The sequence below is a fragment of the Quercus suber genome, unplaced genomic scaffold (genome assembly GCF_002906115.3).
Source record: "Quercus suber isolate HL8 unplaced genomic scaffold, Cork oak 2.0 scaffold_698, whole genome shotgun sequence".
NCBI lineage: Eukaryota > Viridiplantae > Streptophyta > Magnoliopsida > Fagales > Fagaceae > Quercus > Quercus suber.
Window position 1 is genome coordinate 4426 of NW_027070139.1, and position 22632 is coordinate 27057.

Sequence of the window (22632 nt, forward strand, 5' to 3'; positions counted from 1 at the left end):
AATGTTTGGACAATTGAAGAGGCCTAATATTATTTTATTTGAGGACAAGCATCTTTAAACTGTTGGACTAGTACAGCTTTGAGGAATAAATAGGTGTGTGGATGTGGCTCCGCCCCTGGTGGAAGAAGTTACCAGTTCAAAAGAGATGCAAATGCCGCGAAGCAGCATAGGCCATTTTAAGACAAAAGTTCCCTTCGGAACTAACTTTTGCTATTTTTCCATACAATATTCCAGAAATAAACCAAATAAAAGTTGGTCTGTTTTTTTGCCATATGTGATCCTTTATCATTATTAAAGTTCTTAAAGTTCTTTTTGATAACGTAAGAGAACTTCCCTCGTATTAGTTGGACTTCACAAAGTGCATTGCACAAACAATAGTGCTCAAACATATGGGATTTTAAGTCGGTGACACGGGATTTTTCCAAGTTTGTCTAAGATGCTAAATAATGCTCAGACAATTTCATAAAGATTCTCTAAAGCATAAGTATTTCCTAACAATACCGCTTAAAGAACAAAGAATAGTTTTTGTTTGGAGGCAAAGCCACAAGAATCAATAGAAGTGGCTTTTGTTCTTATTCTTAGAATCAAGCAGCAAAACGTAAACAAGCTCAATCTGAAGCATTATGCACACATATCCTAAGTAAAACTAAGATAATAATATTACATGATGGGATGGTTCCATATTTTCAATTACTAGAGATAAAGGCCTAGTCAAGTGGATAAACTTCTCTTCCAATTTGTTTTCTTCCCAATCTTTTTGTTGATTGTTATCCTTGTTACCAAGGAGAAGAAGAACATTGTGGTCTAAGGTTGAGGCTTATCCATCAGCATTTCATAAATATTCATGTGCATGGTATTATTCTTACAACAATCTTCTGACCAGCTCCATTATAAGAAGTAAGTTAACTGCTGCTTCTTCCTTGAACCCCCTTCTCCATACAATTCGTTCCACTGCTTTAACTCACTCATTGTAGATCCCTCAGATGCAAAGCTTGCAGCAACCTACATTACACATAGCCAATGGAATGGACTAAGCATTTGTATAATAACAAAAACTTCAGTTGCTAGGATATATATACATATTTAACGAGAATAAATCCTGTTCCTTGTTAGTCGAGGACCACTACATATCCCAAAAAATCCAAAACCAATGACACCTCAAAGTAACCCAGATATTAGAGAGAAAAAGAGAGCTATTTTACCTGACTCTTTGCCAGCCTGAAGTCTTCCATATTCAACGGCCTGAGGATAATTACCCTTTCCTCCTGACCTTCTTTTGCGACGGAAGCACCTCCTGAATTCTGCCCTACTACAGATTGGACTTCTTTCCCTTCTGCAGCTCTCTGCTTTCTCTCCTGCAAAGAAATTTTTTACAAGTAGAACATAAATTAGAGTTGCCTCATGAAGCATTCAGGTGACAGCTTAAAATAAAAATAGATAATACACGTACTAAATCTTTTAGTCTCTCTTGCTGTATAAGCTCTCTAACTGGTCGATACGCTGCTGTAGTGCAGAAGTTCTGTATTTAAACAATTATACCAAATCAAATAACACCCAAACCCAATTACACATCACAGTCTTCACAGAATCAAAAGTATGTATCAGATGCCAACCTTGAGATCACTTCCTGAATATCCTTCTGTCATAGTTGCTAGCTCCTTAAAGTCTAGTCCTTCTTCTACCTTTTCCTTTGACAAGAGTGTTCTAAAGATCATTTCCCTGTTCTCCACGGATGGCAACCCCACCATAATTCTGTTCATCAAAGTAGGCATCACCATAAGCAGATGATTTTCTAAGAGATTGCAGAATAATTACTATGTTTCTGTCGGGAATACAAAACTATAAGTTGAAGCATTGAATAAGAGACTAATAGTACTACTTTGAGTTTCTTTAGGAAACCAGATACAGAGATTTTACAGTTAGCTTTCATGCCAACAACAGAATAACATAATGCTACAAACATAATACTATATATAACACTGCAATCTTCAGAGTAATGGCATACTCACAGAGCTGTAACATTGAAGTCTATAAGATTAAACATGGAAAAAGATAAATTTCATTCCTACAGAAAATTTAGAATGGCAATGCAAAAAAGGAGACTCAATAATGTCAAGCAGCAAGTCTAATGGCAGAACAAAAAGAAATACCTCCTTTCAAAGCGCCTAATAATTGCTTCATCAAGGTCAAATGGCCTATTGGTTGCAGCAAGAACAAGGATGCGCTCGCCCGCTTTTGTCAAGAGCCCATCCCAGTGAGTCATGAACTCATTTTTTATCTTCCGCATGGCTTCATGCTCCCCAACTCTGGTCCGCTGCCCAAGCATGCTATCAACCTCATCCACAAATATAATAGTTGGAGAGACCTTAGCTGCCAGTGTGAATAAAGCTCGAACATTCTTCTCATCTTCACCAAACCATTTAGAAGTGATGGTAGACATGGATACATTTATGAAGTTTGCTCCAGCCTCCTTGGCAATGGCCTTGGCCATCATTGTCTTTCCGGTGCCAGGGGGGCCAAATAGCAATATTCCCCTGCAGGGCTTCAGAAGGCCTCCCTTGAAGAGGTCAGGTCTTCGAAGAGGGAGCATTACCAGTTCCTGAAGGTTCTCCTTGATCTCATCTAAAGCACCAATATCAGTAAATGTTACACTGATCTCATTTGCTGGAATAACCTCTGGTCTAATGCGTTTCTCAAATTCATTGTCAGGTTCCTGTTATAAAGTGAAATTCAGAAACATTTAAACATAAATAATAATAAAAAAAGAATGAAAAAATTACAGTAGAGAAATTGGAGACTTGCAATGTTACTATGATAACAGAAGACTTAACCTCAGAATACCTATAGTTTTTATTACAAGTATTTGGGGGTTTGCAATATTGTTCAAATGAAGATAGTTTATCACACGTACTCTAGTGCAGGTGTTTAGGACCCTTAGGTTTTCTACAAAAAGGGGAAAAAATATATGTAAAAAAAAAGGCTTACCTGAGCTTTTAAAGCTGGAACTGAATTATCACTATCTGCCTTTGGCGTTGAAACTGATGTCTCTGTCTCACTTTTATTATCCCCTGTGCTTTCAGCTTTTGTTTCTGGCTTCATGCCAACAGCCCCTTCCCCTCCTGCATTCTGCAATCAATAGAAAAGTAGCACAAACAATTCATACTGGTACTATAGCACGTCTGTTGTTTTCAACCTAATGTATAAACATAAGTCTAACAGACCATAGATGTTTCAGCTCGCGCTTCCAACTTTAATGTATCTTTGCCACTGGAATTTCCTTCCTGGAATATACTCAATCCATGGGATAAACTGTTCCACGACAAACACTGTAAGTAAATGAACCTGAATAGTGATGGGAGATTCCTAAAAATGTTAATCTTACCTATTAGATGATATAACAAGTTTTCCATTTCTGTATTCAGGATCCCTGTTCTTCATTAAATGATAAGAAATAGCTGACACCACAATCTCTTCAATGTAGTTACTGAGAACCATTGTGTCTCCCATGCAGATTGAATCCAGATCATCACAATCAAGATCATTTGATGAAAGTACTTCCATGATGTGGTTTTTGTTGTCCTGAACCTGGATCATCCTCATATCCTCCTCCAGTTGAGACTTCCAGTTGACAAGATGGGATTCCTCTTCTGGAGGCCTGATCTCGATATTATAAGGGAATATAGCAGTAAGCCTCTCATCCTCATCTCTATAGTCATTATCAGGATCTATACCTCGTGAACCAAGAATCAGCACTGATCCAGATAGTTTCTTCAACATTTTCTGGAACAAGTTATATATCCTTTGCGATCTAAACAAGAGCTTATCAACATCCCTAAGATACAACACAATGGGAAAGGTTTTTGACACATAAGACAAAACCTGCAAAAGAATTCAACATGGATTCCCACCTTTCAATATCTTAATGAAGTTATTAGTGAAATGCAAACCTACAAAAGCCTAGCCAAATTTTCATGGGCAAATACATGGTAGCTGTAGGAGGTAACAAAAGAATTGCCGCTGAAATTCATGACAAAAATATAGTACCTTATAAAGAGACTGTATAAGAAGCCTCTCATCAAAGGACCAGCTACTTGTGCGCTTGAGAGGACCTAAAAAATTAAAGGACACCAAAAATAAATAAATAAATAAATAAAAAATAAAAAGCAGGAGAAAGCATAAAAATAAATTAAAAGCATTCAACAAATATATTCAACACCTAACCGTTTAAATTTGATCAATGCAAAAATTCATAATTAATTTGACACATGAGCATGATTGACTGGGAAAAGACATCATAAAGGGAATTTGCACTTAAATCCATATTAATTAACATCTGCTCCCAAAACATATCATTGACCATACAGCGAGTCAACCTTTCATCAGTTAGCTGAAACTTCAATAGCATGTAAGCCATTTAAAGCATCTGTAACACAAACATACCAAATTGAATCACCCTCCAAAAAAGGTTCCTAAATCTTCACTGCATGAAAACGATTGCAGTCAACTTTAACTTCAGTAGATCCTTGGTGAATAGATGCACAAATTTGTTAAAAAAAATAGAATACTGACAATAATGTGCATGACAATAACTTGAACTTCTTGTTAAACATTGAAAATTGTAGGAGTAAACATATGTATCACAGAGCATAACTTTTGTGTTAATAAACTGCATCAATAGCACAACATTATGTATCATAAATGAGACACAACATTATTCCCTGTACTTTCTTGTAGAACCACATAGTGATCAGGAACATATATTGTGGCAAAACCTGGATTTGTTGAAGTGCTTTGCGAAACGAGGCTACTGATATTAGCAGAAGCAGAGGAATTCCTGCGAAGCTTAGAAGGAAGTGAAGAACCTTCTGTTGGCCTGTGATTATAGGACAACATAGAAATGAGGAAAGAGGAAAACTACTACTTTCCCTTGTCTTCAATTATGAATATGTACAGTAAAATACCTAGAACCAATATCCACCCCACTGCTTTGCCTCCGTATTGCACCTGAAACTAAACTTGGTCAGAGCTACAGCATCAGATGAGAATAATAGCATATGCGCATATAAAAAATGAAACCAAAATATTAATTTAGTCAAGCATGATAATATCAATATACAAGTTATACTACCTAAATACTGTAAAAAAATTCCTATATCCAGGAAACTAGACTTACCAGATTCTGCAACAGTGGTTGTAAAACAAACTCTGAAGTACATAAGTGTAAATCAAATGATAAGAAAGCAGTCACCACTCATCAATGTGGTTCACTAACATGAAAAACAGCCATCTTTCCCTTATACCTTTGGGTTCCTCCCTCTGTTGAAGAATTGAAAATGATCCAAGGAAGCCAGACAACCGCTCCAGTGTTGATGCTGAAATGGACCTTTTGAAATACTACAAAACAAGATCACAAATTTAAGCAAATAAAAAGAAGGAAGTTCAATAGGTAACTCATCATATCAGAAAAAAGCTGTCTGAAACTTCAATGCTCCAGGATCATGACAGCATTGGGAACGTAAGCAAGACAATCCATACACCAGTAACACCACACAAGAATAGCTCATGATAGATTAGGAAAATCTTACAGAATCTTTGGCACTACCATATTTGCTCTGAATCTGTTCAAACCCAACCATTCAAATTATTAGTACACAAAAGCGAATTTCATTGAAAACCACAACATCAGATGCTCACCTTCAGTGAAAAGTCAGTTACATCTAACAGTAGTAACTTTGCTTCAAAGAAATGGGCTAAAGCCTTGGCAAGCATTTGTTGGTAAAGTTCTTCAAGACAAAAATTATTGTGATTATTACTTGTCTGAAAAATTTGAGTGCAATCACATACTATATCCATGCCAGATCAGGTATACATTATAGCCCAGATAACCACCAACCTGCAGGTCCGGAGAGCAAAATAGCTCGACTTGCAGGAGCAAGATTTCGTGTGTACTTGGAAACATCAGCATGCTTCAAATGGACATAGGCAGCACTTGTTAGCAATACCCGTGTCTGCTCACTGTCGTTGCAACCAGCCAAATAAGCACATCAGAAATTGCGTAATACAGTTAAAGGACACTAGTCTTAACGGTAAGTGCAGACAACACTGTGAAGCTTCTTCAGTTAAAGCACTAACTAAAACTTGTTACATTGACATTCAATATAACCATACAAGACCTGGGGGCGGAGGTACACATGGCCCCCCCAAAATTTTGAAATTTTTTAAAATATACATATATATATATATAATTATTTTAATGTTTTCAAAATTTAGTCTACAAAAATAAGAGTTGGCCCCCTCAAATATTTGAATTAGTCCAATAATGCTCTTAAAAAAAATAATTGGTTTAATAGTTATAGAGATATAACTTTATTTTTGGCAATTCTATTTTTTATTGTAAAATGCGCTCTTATATTTTGTTAAATATTTGATAAAGTTTGGTATCAAACATATTTAAATCTATCTTTTTCAACTCAATATGTGACAATTAACAAGTTATTGACTCATTAAAAAAAATTGTCACTAAAACTACACATGAAATGTGTCTTTAATTGTCATATAATGGGTTAAAGTAAGGTAGCTTTAAATATATTTGGAGTCTAACTTATTCTTCCAAGTTTTGGATCATTCATGTTTTTGAAAATTTCATTAGTTTAATTGAAATATATTTTACTTACTTTAGCATAAAATTTGATAATTTGTATTTAAAATGAAACTTTTTAAGAATTTGACTATGAAAATGGAAAAAAAAAAAAACATTTTATTTTATGAAAGATCGCCGTCAAAAATAATTTTGATTGAAAATATTAAACTCTTTTATTTTTTGTTAGGTGTGTGTATATATATATATATTATCAAATAAAAAAGTGTGTATATATAATAAAAAAGCGCGCATGTGTGTATATATATTTGTGTGTGTGTAAAAGTTGTCTTGATAAATATATTAACGTCGCAACTTAGCCCCCCAAACAAAAATTTCTTGCTCTGCCCCTGCAAGACCATATAATTATAGTGAACTTAGCTATCAATTTAGGGGCCATTTTAGAATATGTAAGTCAAAACAAAGAAAATTACTTTGATGCATTTAATATCTGTCATTAATTCCACTTAACTGGTAAAATCTAAGTATATAAAGCATTATACAAATTGACTTGAGAACAATTTTTGTTCAATCCCACGGTATAGCCATCATGTTACAAACAAAATGAAGACCATCCCCAGCTAGTATTAGGGAAAAGAGTCTAGATTATTGCTTATGACTGGCCGACTGTAACATCATGGTAATTATTTGATCATATGATCATCCATTAACCCTTTTTCTTTAGAGAAAAGTTAACTTGACTTCCTAGGCATTCGTTGAACCAGACCCTTTTCTTTAACTAAAGTGTCGTAAATGGAACACAAAAATAATAATGGTTTCTAAAAATAGAATAATTCTTAGCCACCACACTAATTTGGCAGCTAGTAGACTGCTATATCGGGAAGGTACACTACCCCATATAATATAATATAATAAAGAATAAGAGGCAGGCATTGAAAACCAAGAAATTCAACTCGAATCGAAGACCAAGGAACAACAATACACGTGAAAGGATCAGAATCTCCATCAGATTTATTAAAAGTAAACAAAATTGGATTTTACTCATGTGTGCTGGGATACGATAGCAACAATTTTGAAAAAAGTTTATTGGGAATTGAAAAAATTTTAACAATTTTTTTAATCCTCAATAAAATTTATCTAAAAATGAATTTATTAAGATACACATTAGCTGGACCCAACAAAATTTGGTATTACAATAAGCATAACTACAAAATCCAAACAGGCCCATTAAATTAATTTACATAGTGCTCCGTACCTATAATCACTGAAAGCCCAACAATATCAAAATCAATATCGTATCAACAAATATTACTTTTAAAAAAAAAAATTGTGTATAGAATTAGAATATTCAAAGAAACAAAATCCTACTCTAAAATTTGAATTTCACAGCAAAACAAACTTCCATTCTCGAGGTCTGAGAATGCAAACAAAACAAGCAGGATAAAATATCCACAATATTTTATTATATTTATTTATACAGCATAATTGTCTTAAACGTTTATTATTCATTTTTTATTTATCTTTAAAAAGATTTTCTTAGCGTTAAAAATAATATACATATTTAGAGTTTCGTGAAAATTAAGTTTTATTTTATCATTTTTATTTTGAGAATATAAATTAAAATTAGAGAAGAAAAATAGAAATTATATATAGAAGTGGAACGGGAAAAAGAAGAAGGGAGAAATGGTAAGGGTGACCTGAGGTAGTAGGGAAACTGGTCGAAGGTGACGGTGCTTTCTCTGCCGTCAACAATTTGCCTGAGCAACTCCTTCTCCATCTTGTCAGGAGTAACGGCGTTAGAGGCAGAACCGTTTCCGGTCCAGTTGGTAACGGTTTGTGATCCCGAAGCCAAACCCAGCCCCACTCCCACTCCCACCCCTACACTCAAAGCCGATATCAGTATGCTTTTCTGCTCCATTTTCAATTCCACGCCGCAATTTTCACTCCAGGAAAACCAAAAACTTGTAACCAAACAGACTCTTAAAAAAAAAAAAAAAACTGAGATTTTCTGCTTTGATAACCGCTTTACAGTGAAATAGAAAAAACACGTAGAGATGGAAAACGTAAAAACAGAGACAAGTATTTTTTTTTTTTTTTTTCCACTAGGAAATAGAACAATGAAAAAAGAAAAAGGATCTATTAACCGCTTTACAGTGAAACGGAAAACACACAGAGAGAGAAAAATTACTTTTCACTCGGAAGTGGAACAAGGAAAAAAGATCTACAATAGGTTAGAGTTTTGTTTGATTAACCGCAACATAAATTATCAATCACTTTGAAACAAATTATGTAAAAAGAATTTGAAAAAAGAAAAAAAAAAAAAAAACTGGGGAAAAACTGGAATACTGGTTCTTAAATAAATAGCAGATCTAACGGAATTTTGACAATAAGAAACAAACCACACGTCCTTTCTTTTCTTTTCTTTCTTTCTCTCTCTGTTTGTTTGTGTGTGAATGAGATTTTTGAAGTATTTATAGGGAGCGAAAGAAATGGATCCTAAGAAAGACTACTGGCGTGCATGGACGGAAAGGAAAGTGGTAATGAAAGCAAAAAGCGGTGCCATCATATATATATATATATATATATGAAAGAGAAGTAGAAGTGCAGGGGCCAGCTGGGAGAGATTGAGAATTGAGAGAAAGAGACAAATGGTGGTAATGAATGGGTGAGGATAGTAAATAGTGGGAATGGTGGTGGTGGAGTTTGTTCCCGCTTTTTGAGGACTCTCCCTCGGTTTTTGAGTTTTTAAAGGCAAAAGACAATTCTCGGAGAGTAATTGTAAAGATTTTTACGTGTCACTATTTTGAAGGTTTTGACAGTTTACGGATTGGATTAACCTTTTTACAGAAGCTTTTAACTTAGAGGCAGGGGGGGACCAGTGGGGGGTGAATTTGTCAATGACGCAGCCGAAATGCTGCGAAGGGGGTAGGCTTTTACTTTGAGGAGGAAGATATAGAACAGTACAGTACTCAGTACTCAGTACTCAGTAGAATAATTCAAGATTATCCATCCACGCCGTTCCTGCTGAGATGCAAGTGGTCGCACCAACTTGCATTTAATCATAGGGTATCTCTCTGCATATATGCATGTAACGTGATAATGTTGAGATGCAGTTAATTCCACAATTTATTGAGGTGATTAGTGTATTGGGGTGAACCTTAATGTCCGACACGATGCTATTCGGATATGTGTTCACATTGTAGCGTGTCAAATGCAAAGAAAAACATGGAACACAAGCACCATCCATTAGTGTAGTATCATTTTTACTAATTTAGAGCATTAGCATCGTATCATTTTTATTAACTTAGAGCATTAGCATCGGGTATGTAAAAAAAAAAATTATTTTATATTTTCAAATACTACTTTATCTATTTTATCAACTCATTTATAACTTACATTACATTACAGTTTATATATATATATATATATAACCCAATAAAATAATTAAAAAAAATTTAATAAAATAATATAAACTACCTAATAAAATAATATAAAGTATTATTCTCTTTCTTTTTCCTCCCACTCACTTTTTCTCATTATACACAATCACAAGATTAAACTAATATTTTTTTTAAATTTACAAACTCGGATGAACTGAGTTTTGAGTGGCTTGAGTTGTAAAATAGCAATTGGGGGTGTCAATGCTAGTGCTCTTATTAGAACTGTTATTAACATTATTTTTAGGAAAATAAAAAAATATTATGTCCATAATATTTTCATAAAAAATTTTAAGTGTTAAGTTGGTATTAGTTGTTATTGGTAGACATAAAAATTATTTCAGTAGTAGGTACATATTAAAACCAATAATAACTTGTTACTTAAAATTTATTGTGAAAATGTTGTGGTCAAATCTTTCCTCTTATATTTATTATATATCAATCACAGTCTATCTCCTGAATTGTTGTTAAAAATATTGTTAACTTTGTTGTGTTTTAAACTTTTTTTTTTTTTAAAGAGCATGTTCTAAGTTCAATTTTTTACTAAAACCTTGAAAATTATTCAAATCTTAAATGATGAAGCAATCTATAAATATGACATTATACATTCAGCTAGAGCTTTAAGTACTTTTTAAAAAAAAAAAAATATTTTACTTCATCATGTTAAATTGTGATGCTGTCAATTGTTTATGTATTTGATAATATGTTACAACACATAAAATTTTGAATTATTTGAATTATAAATGTTTTTATTGAAAATATTAGGAGGTACTAGTTGAACTATGAAACTCATAGTTATTTTATATATTGACATAAGCAACAATAAGATTAAATATGACAATTATTTTGTCACATTTGCCAATGGCTCACAATATATGTTGAATAAACGCATGCATTAAGTATGTTGATGTAATAAACAAGAGTATTTTAGCTTAATTGGTATATTTCTATACACAAAGTATTTAAAGGTTTAAGGAGAAGAGAGTTAGAAACTTGGAATAGCAAGATTAGTAGAATATTGTAACTATCTTTAAAAAAAAAAAAAATTGTTGATGTAATTAAAATGGCATATCCGCATATGCATTAGTTAATTAATGCATAACTACAATCATGCATGTGTAGTACTATACAGAATATGAAATTTAATAAATTAAATATCTTGCTTTTGCACTACAGTATTCTATAACTTATTTGTATTTGTTAAGCAAAAAAAAAAAAAAAAATTATTTGTTAGAACTTAGAATAATGGTTAGTATGAATATTATATTTTAAATAATTTAAAATTTTGGGAGCAATGAGTAATTTAGCCTATTCCTTTATTTGTAAGGCAAATCTTCTTCTACCAAAAAAAGTAGGAAATATGAGTACAGCCCATGCACATAAAATCATGTGAAGAAGATTTGAACTCCACAAAGTGCATATATGCCTACATATTTGAGAAAAAAATTTAGGTGTTTCGAGAGCAATATTTTCTTCTCTCACATGAGGCCACCCCTCATGTGAAAGTGGGGCCCACCTTTTATGTGAGAGGAGGAAACATTGCTTGTGAAGCATGTAAGAATTGCCCCAGATTTGAAGCTTCCCATCTCTGGGTTGGCAGGCTGTTCCAACATCTGAGGCTTTAGCTAGCTATGCATTGGTTCATCCCCCCTCAACCTCAACGGGTAAAAGATTGGAGTACAATTACAAATCACAGAGTCTATTGGGAATGAGGAACAATTCTGATATATACGGGGCCATGTCAACTAGGAAATGATCATTGCAGTGTAAACGTGCACCCACTGTGTAATGCATGCATTACCGCCTAAAATTTCAGGCGAAGATGTGCCCCTATGCAAATCCCCTTCAACATTGCACGTGACATGCTGACAGAGGGTAACCTACTTTACACTCTGACCCTTTTGAGTCTTTGACATGGAAGTATTTTATATATATATATATATATAGTAATTAGTTACGTCCATGACACATTTTTATGCGCTCCAATGGTTGATAATAGTACCCAAACCATTTTTTCCAATAACCACATCCGTACACACATGCGAACAAACAATTGATATTGTGTGTTGAAAACATGATTTAATGTGCAACTTCAATTGGTTTTTTGCATACTGACATGTGTGAAAAGAAAAAATCGTGCATTCAATACAGAATTTCAATTGTTTTATTTTTTTTTAATATATAAAATATAAATTTTACTTTAACCTAATCTAAGTGAATATGTGTGTGAAGCTCCTTTTTAGATACTTGAATTTCAGTCTGTGCCTCCTACACTTCACAAGCATGTATATTTGTGAAATGACCATCACACTAAGGGTTAACTTGTAATTGAATTACACCATTTACATATGGGTCTACTATTAGTGCTTAATGCAAAGTAATCTATTTACTACTTACATGTGTCTAAGTTATGATAAAGTGTATGGTAAAATGTATGTCCCTAAAGTTTTTGTTTAATTAATAAGTAGCCACCCGCAATCTGGAAACAATTGCTGCATATTGGTTAAAGAGGGGTTTGCTTCTTCTCTGCTTTACACTCTTTTTTTCTTTTTTTCTTTTTTTCTTTTTCAATGTTCATGTGTGCACATGCAAGCAATTTTGCCTTTTTCTGAGGTGTCTTGCTATCTATTACACCATTTGATATTGTTTGTGCTTATCACAAATAAGTAAAGCAACATTCTTGAAAAAGATACTTTATCAACATATAAAAATCATAGTAATATTATGCTATTAGTGTTCGATGTAGCAAGCCCATAAAAAAGCTCGATTTGCTTTTCAATTTTTTTGGTGATATTCCATGTCAAGTTCATGCAGAAATAGTTGGACCTAGTAGGATTATATTGTTAAATAATGAAAAATGTAGCTTTAGAAATCTTTTCTTCTCTCTCTCTCTCTCTGGGAAATGGGGATATACTCCTTTCACGCAAACTTTTAAGCAAAATGCCCATGTTCTGAAACTATTTAAAAAAATGCATTTGTTTGAAAATCGAGTTTTTAAAACTCGAGTTCCAATGAAAAATTCAATTCGCCCAAAATCGAGTTATAGGAAAAAACTTGAAAAAATTTACATGGAACTTGAGTTCCATGTAAATTTTTTCAAGTAACTCGATTTTGGAAAAATTGAGTTTTTCATCAGAACTCGAGTGTTAAAAACTCAATTTTCAAAACATGAGCATTTCTCTAAATAATTTCAGAACATGGACAAATTGCTAAAAAGTTTGCGCAAAATGGGTAAAGGCCAATTTTCTACCGCAAATTGGAGACCTCATTTTTATTAGAGAGATGCTACGTCTACAATATTTTTACAACAAATTACAAGTGGTTAGTTGTTATTGGTTCAAATTTAAACCTAACACTAAGATTATTTTTTTGGCCCAACAATAACAACCAGTAATAACTTACCACTTAAGTTTTGTTATAAAAATGTTATAGACATATTATTTCTCATTTTTATTAATAAAGTTACTCTAGGTTAGAACGTGAAATTGAAAACTTTTCAAGTCACGTAGTTATTAATTATTCCGATTAAAACTATGTTAGTTCGACATAACCAGCCTTAATGCAAGTGCTCATGAACTGGAAAANTTAAAATGGAGCTAATATCTAACATGCATGATGGCTTTTTCAAAAGCTTATTTGATGGGTACCAATGTTGAAATGGTGGGAGAGAAAGTGGACATGGGAAGATGCTTGTGGACAGAAACTAAATGCTCTTAATTATGCGACAAAAAATCAGGTTGATATATTCAGTGTCTCCTAGGTTACCTATTTCCTTGGGTTTGCATTATTGCATAATTGTTGGTCTTAATCCTGGAGTCTTGAGCTTGTGGGTTTAGGGAAACATTCACATTAATTGAGATGCAGGGTGTTTAGTTAGACTGAGAAAACAATTCTCATATTAATGGAGATGCAGGTTGTTTATAGTTTTAAAATGGGCAAGCATAAAATTAGAGTACTTGGAGATTTCCTATATGAGGCGCTATAACACCATCACCCTCTACGAAGTTATCAAAAATGGTGTTAACTGAATTAAAGTAGGAATACTTGTTAAAATTGTTGTTGATGTTGGGAACATAATTCTCAAATCATGAATTGCATTGTAAATATTTTTTTTATATATATATGTTGTGTATTTTATCATATTGCAAACACTTACAAAATTTATGAAACAAATATAAATAGTATATTTATTATTTATTATAAACACATGCAACTAATGGCTAATTTAATCATTACAATCAACACATTGGGGGACGTAAATGTCGAATTCTAAGATTAAATACATAAAAAAATACTTGGACAAATATGAAACTTGAAGAGATTCTCCATGAAGATACAGTTTTGATTCGAATCAAATCATTGCTACATAACCAATTAGGTTAATGAAAACCACATAAAGACACTTTTTTTTTAATGTGACATGGATACATTTCTTTCCAAGCATGCATGAATATAGTGTTTCTGAGATGGATTTTTTTTTTTTTTTTTTTTTTTTTTTTTTTTTTTTTTGGGGGGGGGGGATTTAGGACTTTACGAGTTCCTCGCTCATTGTTCACAAGGATCCACTTGGCCTAAAAAAAATTGTTCAGAAGCAGATCCCAAATAAATAAGGGACCCGAAAATGTAAAGCACAGCTATTTGAGTGATTGACTATAGCTTTAGTCTTCGTAGGAAATGAGTCCAGCTAGGACTAGGATAAGGACAACCAGGGGTTGACAATTTAACATTACCTTTGAGTTTTGACTGTACATCCTATTGTTTATTAAATAAAATCAAAGCTAATCTAGCCGTAGGTCAGGATGGCCGAGTGGTCTAAGGCGCCAGACTCAAGTTCTGGTCCTCTAACGAGGGCGTGGGTTCAAATCCCACTTCTGACATTTTAAAATTTTATTATTTGGTTTTTTTTTTTTTTTTTTTTGGGTTCGTGTTCTGTTTTTGTAGAAACCAAAATACATATATGGATTGCTAGAGAATCAGGCAACGATTGGGCTAAATGAAAGTATTTAATTGAGCAAAAAGAGATTACATAATTTACATTGATGTATAATTGGGTGTATTAGAAGAAATAACATTGATAAATGATAACCCTATTATGAACAGCCTAAGCTCACATTAAGCTTTAAGCAATTTAGACCCATGCAAAAACCCCAATCAATAAGATATTAAGAGCCTATTAATAAATAATTAAGGATGTATAGAGTATGTGCAATGTTGCTGTTTGTAGAGGCCCAACAAAATTTTAAGCAATGTGACCCTGTGAGCGATTCAAGCAATGTTGGTCCAACTGAAGTTTCAAACCATTTGACTACCATGTTAAATATTGATTAGATTTTCAACTTTCCAACCAAATTTCATATACCAAGGAATGTTCATTCTAATAAGGGAGGGTAACAGAAGATGATATGACCAGATTTTGTACATTCTTTGGAGTGGAGACACATGGCTTAAACGGATTGAGAAGGAAGTGGGTGGTAGCATTTTGCTATTTGTAATGAGGTGTCGTTGGCACACGTTCGTGAGTTGTATGAGTATATTAGTGTTTTGGGGATGATACTAGAATTTTTTTTTTTTTTAAAGATTGAATTATATGACTAATTTAAGTTTATATATATATATATATATATAATAATAAGAGATATAAATATACACACTCAAGAAGGGACGGAATGAGATGAGATAGGATAATATGGGACAAGCAAAATTTGCCCCTTCTTTGGAGTGGAGAAACACATGGTAGAAGTTAAGCGGATTGATAAGGAATTGGATGGAAGCATTTCACCGTTTATATAATGAGGTGGCATTGGCACTTTGTGAGTTGAGAGAGTATGAGAGTGTGGGATGATACTATAATTGCCCCTTTTTTTTAAGATTAAATTATATGACTAATTTAAGTTTATATATTTAAAAGTAGATAAATATATACACACTCAAGAAGGGACAGGTAAAACAAGATACGATGAGACGGGACAACAAAAATTTATGCCATCCTATCCTCTTTTCGAGGCAAGAAAATAAGCACACCTGTGGCTGTGTTTGGTTCATGTAAAATATTTTTTGGAAAATAAATATTTTCTGAAAATGCTATTTTTGAGAAAGGAAAATATTTTCAAATGTTTTGTTGTATTTAAAAAAAATGTTTTGAAAAATATTTTCTGGGGTTTGGCTGTATTCTTGAAAATACTATAGAAAACACATTTTCTACTTGTTACTCACATTTTCTCACATTTTTTCAACTTCCAAACAAATATATAATATCATTTTTTAGTCCACAAACACAAAAGAAACAAAACCAAAGAAAAAAATATATCAAATCCGGTCAAATTGAGGGAAGAAGGAACAGAGAGAGGCAATTGGGTTCGAAGGCGAAGGCATGTGGGTCAGCGCGGTGCTGCGATCTTTGCTTGAGGCGAAGGCGTGTGGGTTTGAAGGCGAAGGCATGTGAGGTGATTGGGTTCGATCTTTGCTTGATCATTGCAGTGCGATCGGTGCGGTGCGACTCGCCGGTGGACAGATCGACTCAAGGGTGGGTCTGTGGAGTGGGATGGGTCGGTGAGGATGAGGGATGGGTCGACCAGTTCGTGGGTTCGTGGCGTGATCTCGCCGGTGGACGAGGTGGGTCGATCAGTTCGTGGGTTCGTGGCGTGATCTCACCATCACGTGGAGGGGACGAGAACGGCGATCTGATTTTCCGGCGCAATCTCGAACTCAACGACGCAATCTCTCTCTCTCTCTCTCTCTCTCTCTCTCTCTCTGTGTTTGCGCGTCTAGGTCGTTTCTCTCTCTCTCTTTCTCTCTTTGCGCATCTTCGAAAATGATTTGAAGGTAAAACAGAAGCTAAAAATATTTTCCGGGTCAAAGGGGCTATTTTACGGTCAAAGTAAATGATTTTCCGGAAAATTTTATTTTTCATACACAACCAAACACACGGTTTCATGTAAAAGGATTTCTTGAAATCGTTTTCACCTTAAACAAACGCAGCCTATCTTGAAGGCCTTTTCCCCTCACTTTAAAAAATAATAATAATAATAAATAAACAAAAACCATTTCCCCTGCAGGATAATGAGTCGAAATATTTCTTTGGTTAGGGGACAAGGCTATCCTAGATGAATTAGTCCTAGGTACCCAAAATGTATTCCACCTCATACACATAGAGAGAGAGAGAGAGAGAGAGAGAGAGAGAGAGAAAGAGACGATCAAGAAATTTACAAAAGCGTTTTACATTGCTGGAATGCAAGTTGCGAGATCCTTTTGGGAAAAATGATTGTTCACATTCTGCTTCTTTACTTTATACCATGTATGTTATTAATGACATGAACAAAGTAGTAGATTGATGCTCTCAACATACAAATTTTGATGGAATAACCCGACAGCCCGATACTTCTTGCATTCAGTTGGAGGACTTTTATACTGCTTTCTGTGTGAGCAATGTTTGATCAACTTTGCTGATGCAGGGTAGGCATCCATCCTTTTAAGGGGCACAGGCTAAATCCTTCGAAGAATTGCAGCCCCATGAAATCAGACTGAAGTTGTGCTTCATTGACATTAGATTTACCTATCACTGAACTTACATATTAAGCACAACTTCAAGAATCTATTTCATTAAATCCAAGAACACAAATGCATTCCAAAGGCTATGCAAGAGCATTGATGGTACTAGATTCCTCGACCGTGTAAAAATAACACCCATTACCACCCCAAGAAATACAAGCGGTAGCATCCTCTGTACATTAAAATGTGCTAGAGCAAAGACAACCGAGCTCACCAGCACTGCACACCATACAGGCATGTACTTGGTCAAGGAAGGAAGAAGGAAACCACGGAAGACTATTTCCTCCCAGACAGGAGCACAAATTGAAACTACTATTGCATACAATGCCATTGCCACAGGATCCCTAGCCAAAATTGACTGCTCAACACTTGAGATCGTGACAGGTGTTGAAGGCAATAGAGGCAGAAGGTTAAGGTTGAACTGTGAGAGTCGATTGACCAGGGGAAACATGAGACATCCCAGAAGAACATCAATATGCCAGTTTCCTCTCAGGCTAAGCTTAAACCAATCAGGTGGAAGTGGACGAAACCTGGACAGGCAACGATGAAGGATTGCAATTCCAGCAATGCCTTCAGTTACATCAGTTATGAGGCTGAATAAGGCTTGTCCTCTAAAAGTCAAGGATTCCTTGTTGAAGCCTGCCATGTGAGCTGCAAATGGAACCATCCATGAGCCTATGAACCAGAATGCAGCAATCCAAAGAAGCATAACCTGCAGTATGGTCTCTGCTGTCCAAGGTACAGTCCATCGGCTCCCAATCACCCTAAACACTGCATTAGCAGCCTGCAAAACCAAGCCAGTTAGGGAATGACATGTTTAAAACTTCACAATTAACTATAATAATTGAGGTGTTTCAAAGCAATTTCCTAGTAAAAAGAAAAATTACATTCCCTATTTCGGATATAAGTTGAAAACTAATTTTCCATCAAATTTTCTGGAGAGTGGAGTTAAAAAAAAAATGTTAGCTTTAGCAGCATCTTGGGATTACAAAGGAAATCCTTAGAAACTACTCTTTTTCTTTTCTTTTCCTTCAATATCTAGGAACGCATCTGTCATGCAAATCCACACATCATAAATTCTGTCATTCAATTTCAAATTCAAATCCCATACCCAACTATAATAATTAAGGTGTAACAATTTCCTAGTAAAAAGAAAAATTACATTCCCTCTTTTGGATATAAGCTGAAAACTAATTTTCCATCAAATTTTCTGGAGAGTGGAGTTAAAAAAAAATGTTAGCTTTAGCAGCATCTTGGGATTACAAAGGAAATCCTTAGAAACTACTCTTTTTCTTTTCTTTTCCTTCAATATCTAGGAACCCATCTGTCATGCAAATCCACACATCATAAATTCTGTCATTCAATTCCAAATTCCAATCCCATACCCAACTATTTCCTGTAGACTATGTGGTCTAATTTGTACAGGGTTTGCATAAGAGGCATGATGACTTGATATTATCCTCACTGTTGTCTAACTTATCATCAGCAGTCTACTCAAGGCTCCAAACTCAACGCTAGCAACTAAACATGAGGGTTGCACTCATTGCAGGACTTCACCCAATACTAACTACGCAAAAGGAATTCTGTCTACAGCTACTTAATATTAATAGTACAAAATCTGTACTACTAAACTAAAGTACCAAGGAAACCTTCGGTTCCCTTTGTTTGAATAAAGACCAACTATCTTAGTCCTTCATTACAGAGTAAACCAAGCCTAAACAGTCACATCATGTTGTTTGAAGATATTCATTGAGGAGTTATGGAGTTTAGTTGACTAAATCCCTAAAAGCCTATAAGCCCATTAACTTAAGAGCAGATTCAACACAAATACCAACTAAAACAACATAAACCAAGCCATAGTCCGAAAATGTTTAGGGTCAGCACAAATCCTCAATAGACTAGTTAGGATAGGCCGCATGTATTCTTTTCTACCATTCTATTTTATCCAAAGTCATACTCTCTAATACCTTCTTAATTTACATGTATTTTTTTTTTTTTTTTTCACTACTTCTATAGATGCAAACTGCATCATAAATTCACGCAACAACGAATCAAACAACACAGAGTCTAAACTAAAGTAATTCTGTCTACAGCTACTTAATATTACAAAAGTTGTACTACTACTAAACTAAAGTACCTAGGAAACATTCGGTTCCCTTTGTTTGAATAAAGACAACCTATCCTAGTCATTCATTACAGAGTAAACCAAGCCCAAATGGTCACAACATGTTGTTTGAAGATATTCATCAAGGAGTTACGGAGTTTAGATGATTAAATCCCTAAGCCTATAAGTCCATTAACTTAAGAGCAGATTTGACACAAATGCCTAAACCATAGTCCCAAATTTTTAGGGTAAGCACAAATCCCCAATAGACTAGTCGGGATAGGCCACGTGTATTCTTTTCTATCATTCTATTTTATCCAAACTCATACTCTCAAATACTTTTAATTGGCATGTCTTTTTTTTTTTTTTTTTTTAATTTATATTTACTACTTCTATAAATGCAAACTGCGTCATAAATTCGCACAACAACGAATCAAACAACACAAAGTCTAGAAAAGAACCTTATTACAATCAACAGAATTTTAGTTCTTTTCCACATATCAAATGCTAGACAATCAAAATCAAATACCCAAAACTCAAAAGCATTAAAATCGGCTACCGATAATATACAAATGAATTAAAACAAAAATAGTATATACCTCTCTAAGAGTGGAACCCCAATCTCTTTTAACCGCGCTTGAATTATCGTTTTCCGACTTCACCAATTCCTCAGGCAAATAATGTTCAATAAATTCCTTCTTTGGGGTTTCTGCAGCAAATTCCTCATTTCTAAAGCATGAAATTTTCAATTTCTGCACCCAAAAAAATATATATATAAAAAAAAAAAAAAAAAAAAAAAACCTTATTCATAGTCATAATTGCGTTTAAAAACAACTCTAAAGTTTCACAAATTAATGCATCAAAAGCTTAAATATACATATAAACAGAAATTATTAAATTGCTTACGTTGTATGAGAGGGTGAAAGATTGAGAGGTTCGGAGAGTTCGGGTATTGGGGCAGAGAGGAACGGGTCGGGTCGGAACCCTAATGTTTCGAGAGACAGAGGGACGAAAAAGCAGAGGGCGGTGGTGGGGGAGAGAGTGAGAGCAATAGGAGGAGGTCCAGCTCAACATGGGTCCGAGTCCGATTCCAATATGAAGCTCCGGAAAACTTGCATCAAAGAGAGAGAGAGAGTTTTTAAAGTCAGAGAGACTCGGTAGTTGTCTTGACGGCTTAAGCAGACCTACCCTTCTTTTCACACAGAGAGAGAGAGAGAGAGAGAAAGTAATAAAAGAGTGTTTTTGTGTGGGTGGGTGTGAGTGGGAATTGGAATTTGAAGAGGAGGGGGGGATTTGAAATATCGTTGTGAGATGGGAAAGTAATAAAAGTTTCTGGTTGAGAAAGAAAATGAGGGGAAGGTTGCTTGGAAGATTGGGAACTTGGGGAAGGTTTGGGAAATTAAAATGTCGTGTAAATCTTGACCCCCCTTTATTTATTTATTTATTTTTTTTTTTTGGAGGAAATGAATTGTTTTAGGCTAAGAGCAATTGTAGCTAGTGATTTTGACCTTTTTGTCTTGCTTAGTTTTTAAATCTATATATGTGATATTGGGATGAAGTAAGTGTATAAACATATAATAATCAATCACGTAATTGTATTGGTTAATGTAGTATAAATGAATCTAATTATGTACATTATTAACTAATAAAATCGTATGATTGAATTCAAATAAGAAAACTAAGATACAATAACTAAATAATTTTTTTTTTTTAAGAATTAGAAAATAAACCTAAATCCCAAGTAGTATCTACCATATAGCTTTACTTTTTTTTTTCTTTTTTTATTAATGTTAGGTGCTTGTAAGTCCATATAAGAGAGAGTGTTTTTTGAACTCTCTATCGCTTTTTTTTTTCCTTCATTTTTTTTTCTTTTTAATATATAAAAAAAATTACAATTGTAGCTTGTAGGGATAATATCAAATTTGGTATTCAAAATCTTTAAAGATAATGGATGATTCGTATTAAATGTGCACCCCAACTTAATATGGATTGATGGGTACATTTTGCCAATTCCCCTCTTAACAAGGTATCAAATGAAGACACTAGAAACAAATTTTGTGAACCTGTCAATTGATCTAAAATAACATATGTCTATCTTCATAATTGATCAAAAAACAGATTTAAATTCTGATTACGAGACTTCATGACATTACTTCAACTAAAATTAGAGAAGAGTTTCTGTGTTTCATAGAAAAGAGTGAGTTGTTTGATGTTCAATGCCTAAAATAATTACTAATGTGTTAATGGATACCCTTATTACATTAGTTAATGAACTATTCTAGAAAAAATTTTATACCACTTTAATGGAAAATATAAAAAAAATTTAACATAATATCTTTAGGGCATCCGTTGACATTTCTTATATGTTTAATATGGTAATTAAATTAAAATTATTTCCATAATTTAAATCAGATGGTTAAGCTTCTAGTCTAGGAATGATGGAGATGGCATTGTATTCAGTTTACAATTGTATAGTCTTTGCTTAAAGTTGGGTTCTTTGAATCGGGTCCCAACTCCCAATTACAGAGAAAGAGGAAACTGCCGGCAAAACCTTGGTCAAACCCTTGTGGAAAAGGAATTCAGAATATGGTGAAGACCAATCTTGTAGCTGAAGCAAAACGAGTAATAAAGACTTTTTTAGTTTCTTAATAAGTTCACACTTCACAGATCCAGTAATGGCTCGTAGATGCCTTCTATGCCAAGTTAAACGTACTCTGCTTCCATAAGCTCTAAAGTCTCTTCTTTTCCTTAGCATTGAGACGTGTTGATTCCTGTCTATTAAATTCTGCAGTGTGGCTCACTCGCTGCTACTCAGAGTCACAAACGCTCGAACAGAGGACATTCCAAGAATCAAACACATTTCATTGGACTAAAACTACCAGCTTTTCATTAATAATATCATAAAAACTTATTAAAATAATGATTAGGCAAAGTAAAAACAATAA

At 34.1% G+C, this 22632-nt stretch overlaps 2 protein-coding genes and 1 non-coding gene across 3 annotated transcripts; 1 reads left to right on the forward strand and 2 right to left on the reverse strand.

Annotated features, from left to right (window-relative positions):
* Positions 1 to 504: 504 nt before the first annotated feature.
* LOC112034429 (uncharacterized) lies at positions 505 to 9238 on the reverse strand. The gene is made up of 16 exons (XM_024067255.2): positions 8296 to 9238; positions 5894 to 6015; positions 5695 to 5783; positions 5586 to 5618; positions 5301 to 5394; positions 4962 to 5004; positions 4773 to 4873; positions 4045 to 4109; positions 3383 to 3879; positions 3222 to 3309; positions 2986 to 3126; positions 2151 to 2713; positions 1614 to 1752; positions 1451 to 1519; positions 1203 to 1355; positions 505 to 1002 (listed from the first exon to the last, which is right to left on the reverse strand). Exons 1-16 carry the CDS (start codon positions 8514 to 8516, stop codon positions 889 to 891), a joined length of 2532 nt encoding a protein of 843 aa, XP_023923023.1. The 5' UTR covers positions 8517 to 9238; the 3' UTR covers positions 505 to 888.
* A 5590-nt stretch (positions 9239 to 14828) lies between these two features.
* TRNAL-CAA (transfer RNA leucine (anticodon CAA)) lies at positions 14829 to 14912 on the forward strand. The gene has a single exon. It is a non-coding gene; the product is annotated as a tRNA-Leu (tRNA).
* Positions 14913 to 17236: 2324 nt separating this feature from the next.
* On the reverse strand, positions 17237 to 21095 carry LOC112034427 (uncharacterized). Its single transcript, XM_024067254.2, has 3 exons — positions 20594 to 21095; positions 20287 to 20439; positions 17237 to 18367 (listed from the first exon to the last, which is right to left on the reverse strand). Exons 1-3 carry the CDS (start codon positions 20759 to 20761, stop codon positions 17627 to 17629), a joined length of 1062 nt encoding a protein of 353 aa, XP_023923022.1. The 5' UTR covers positions 20762 to 21095; the 3' UTR covers positions 17237 to 17626.
* Positions 21096 to 22632: the final 1537 nt, after the last annotated feature.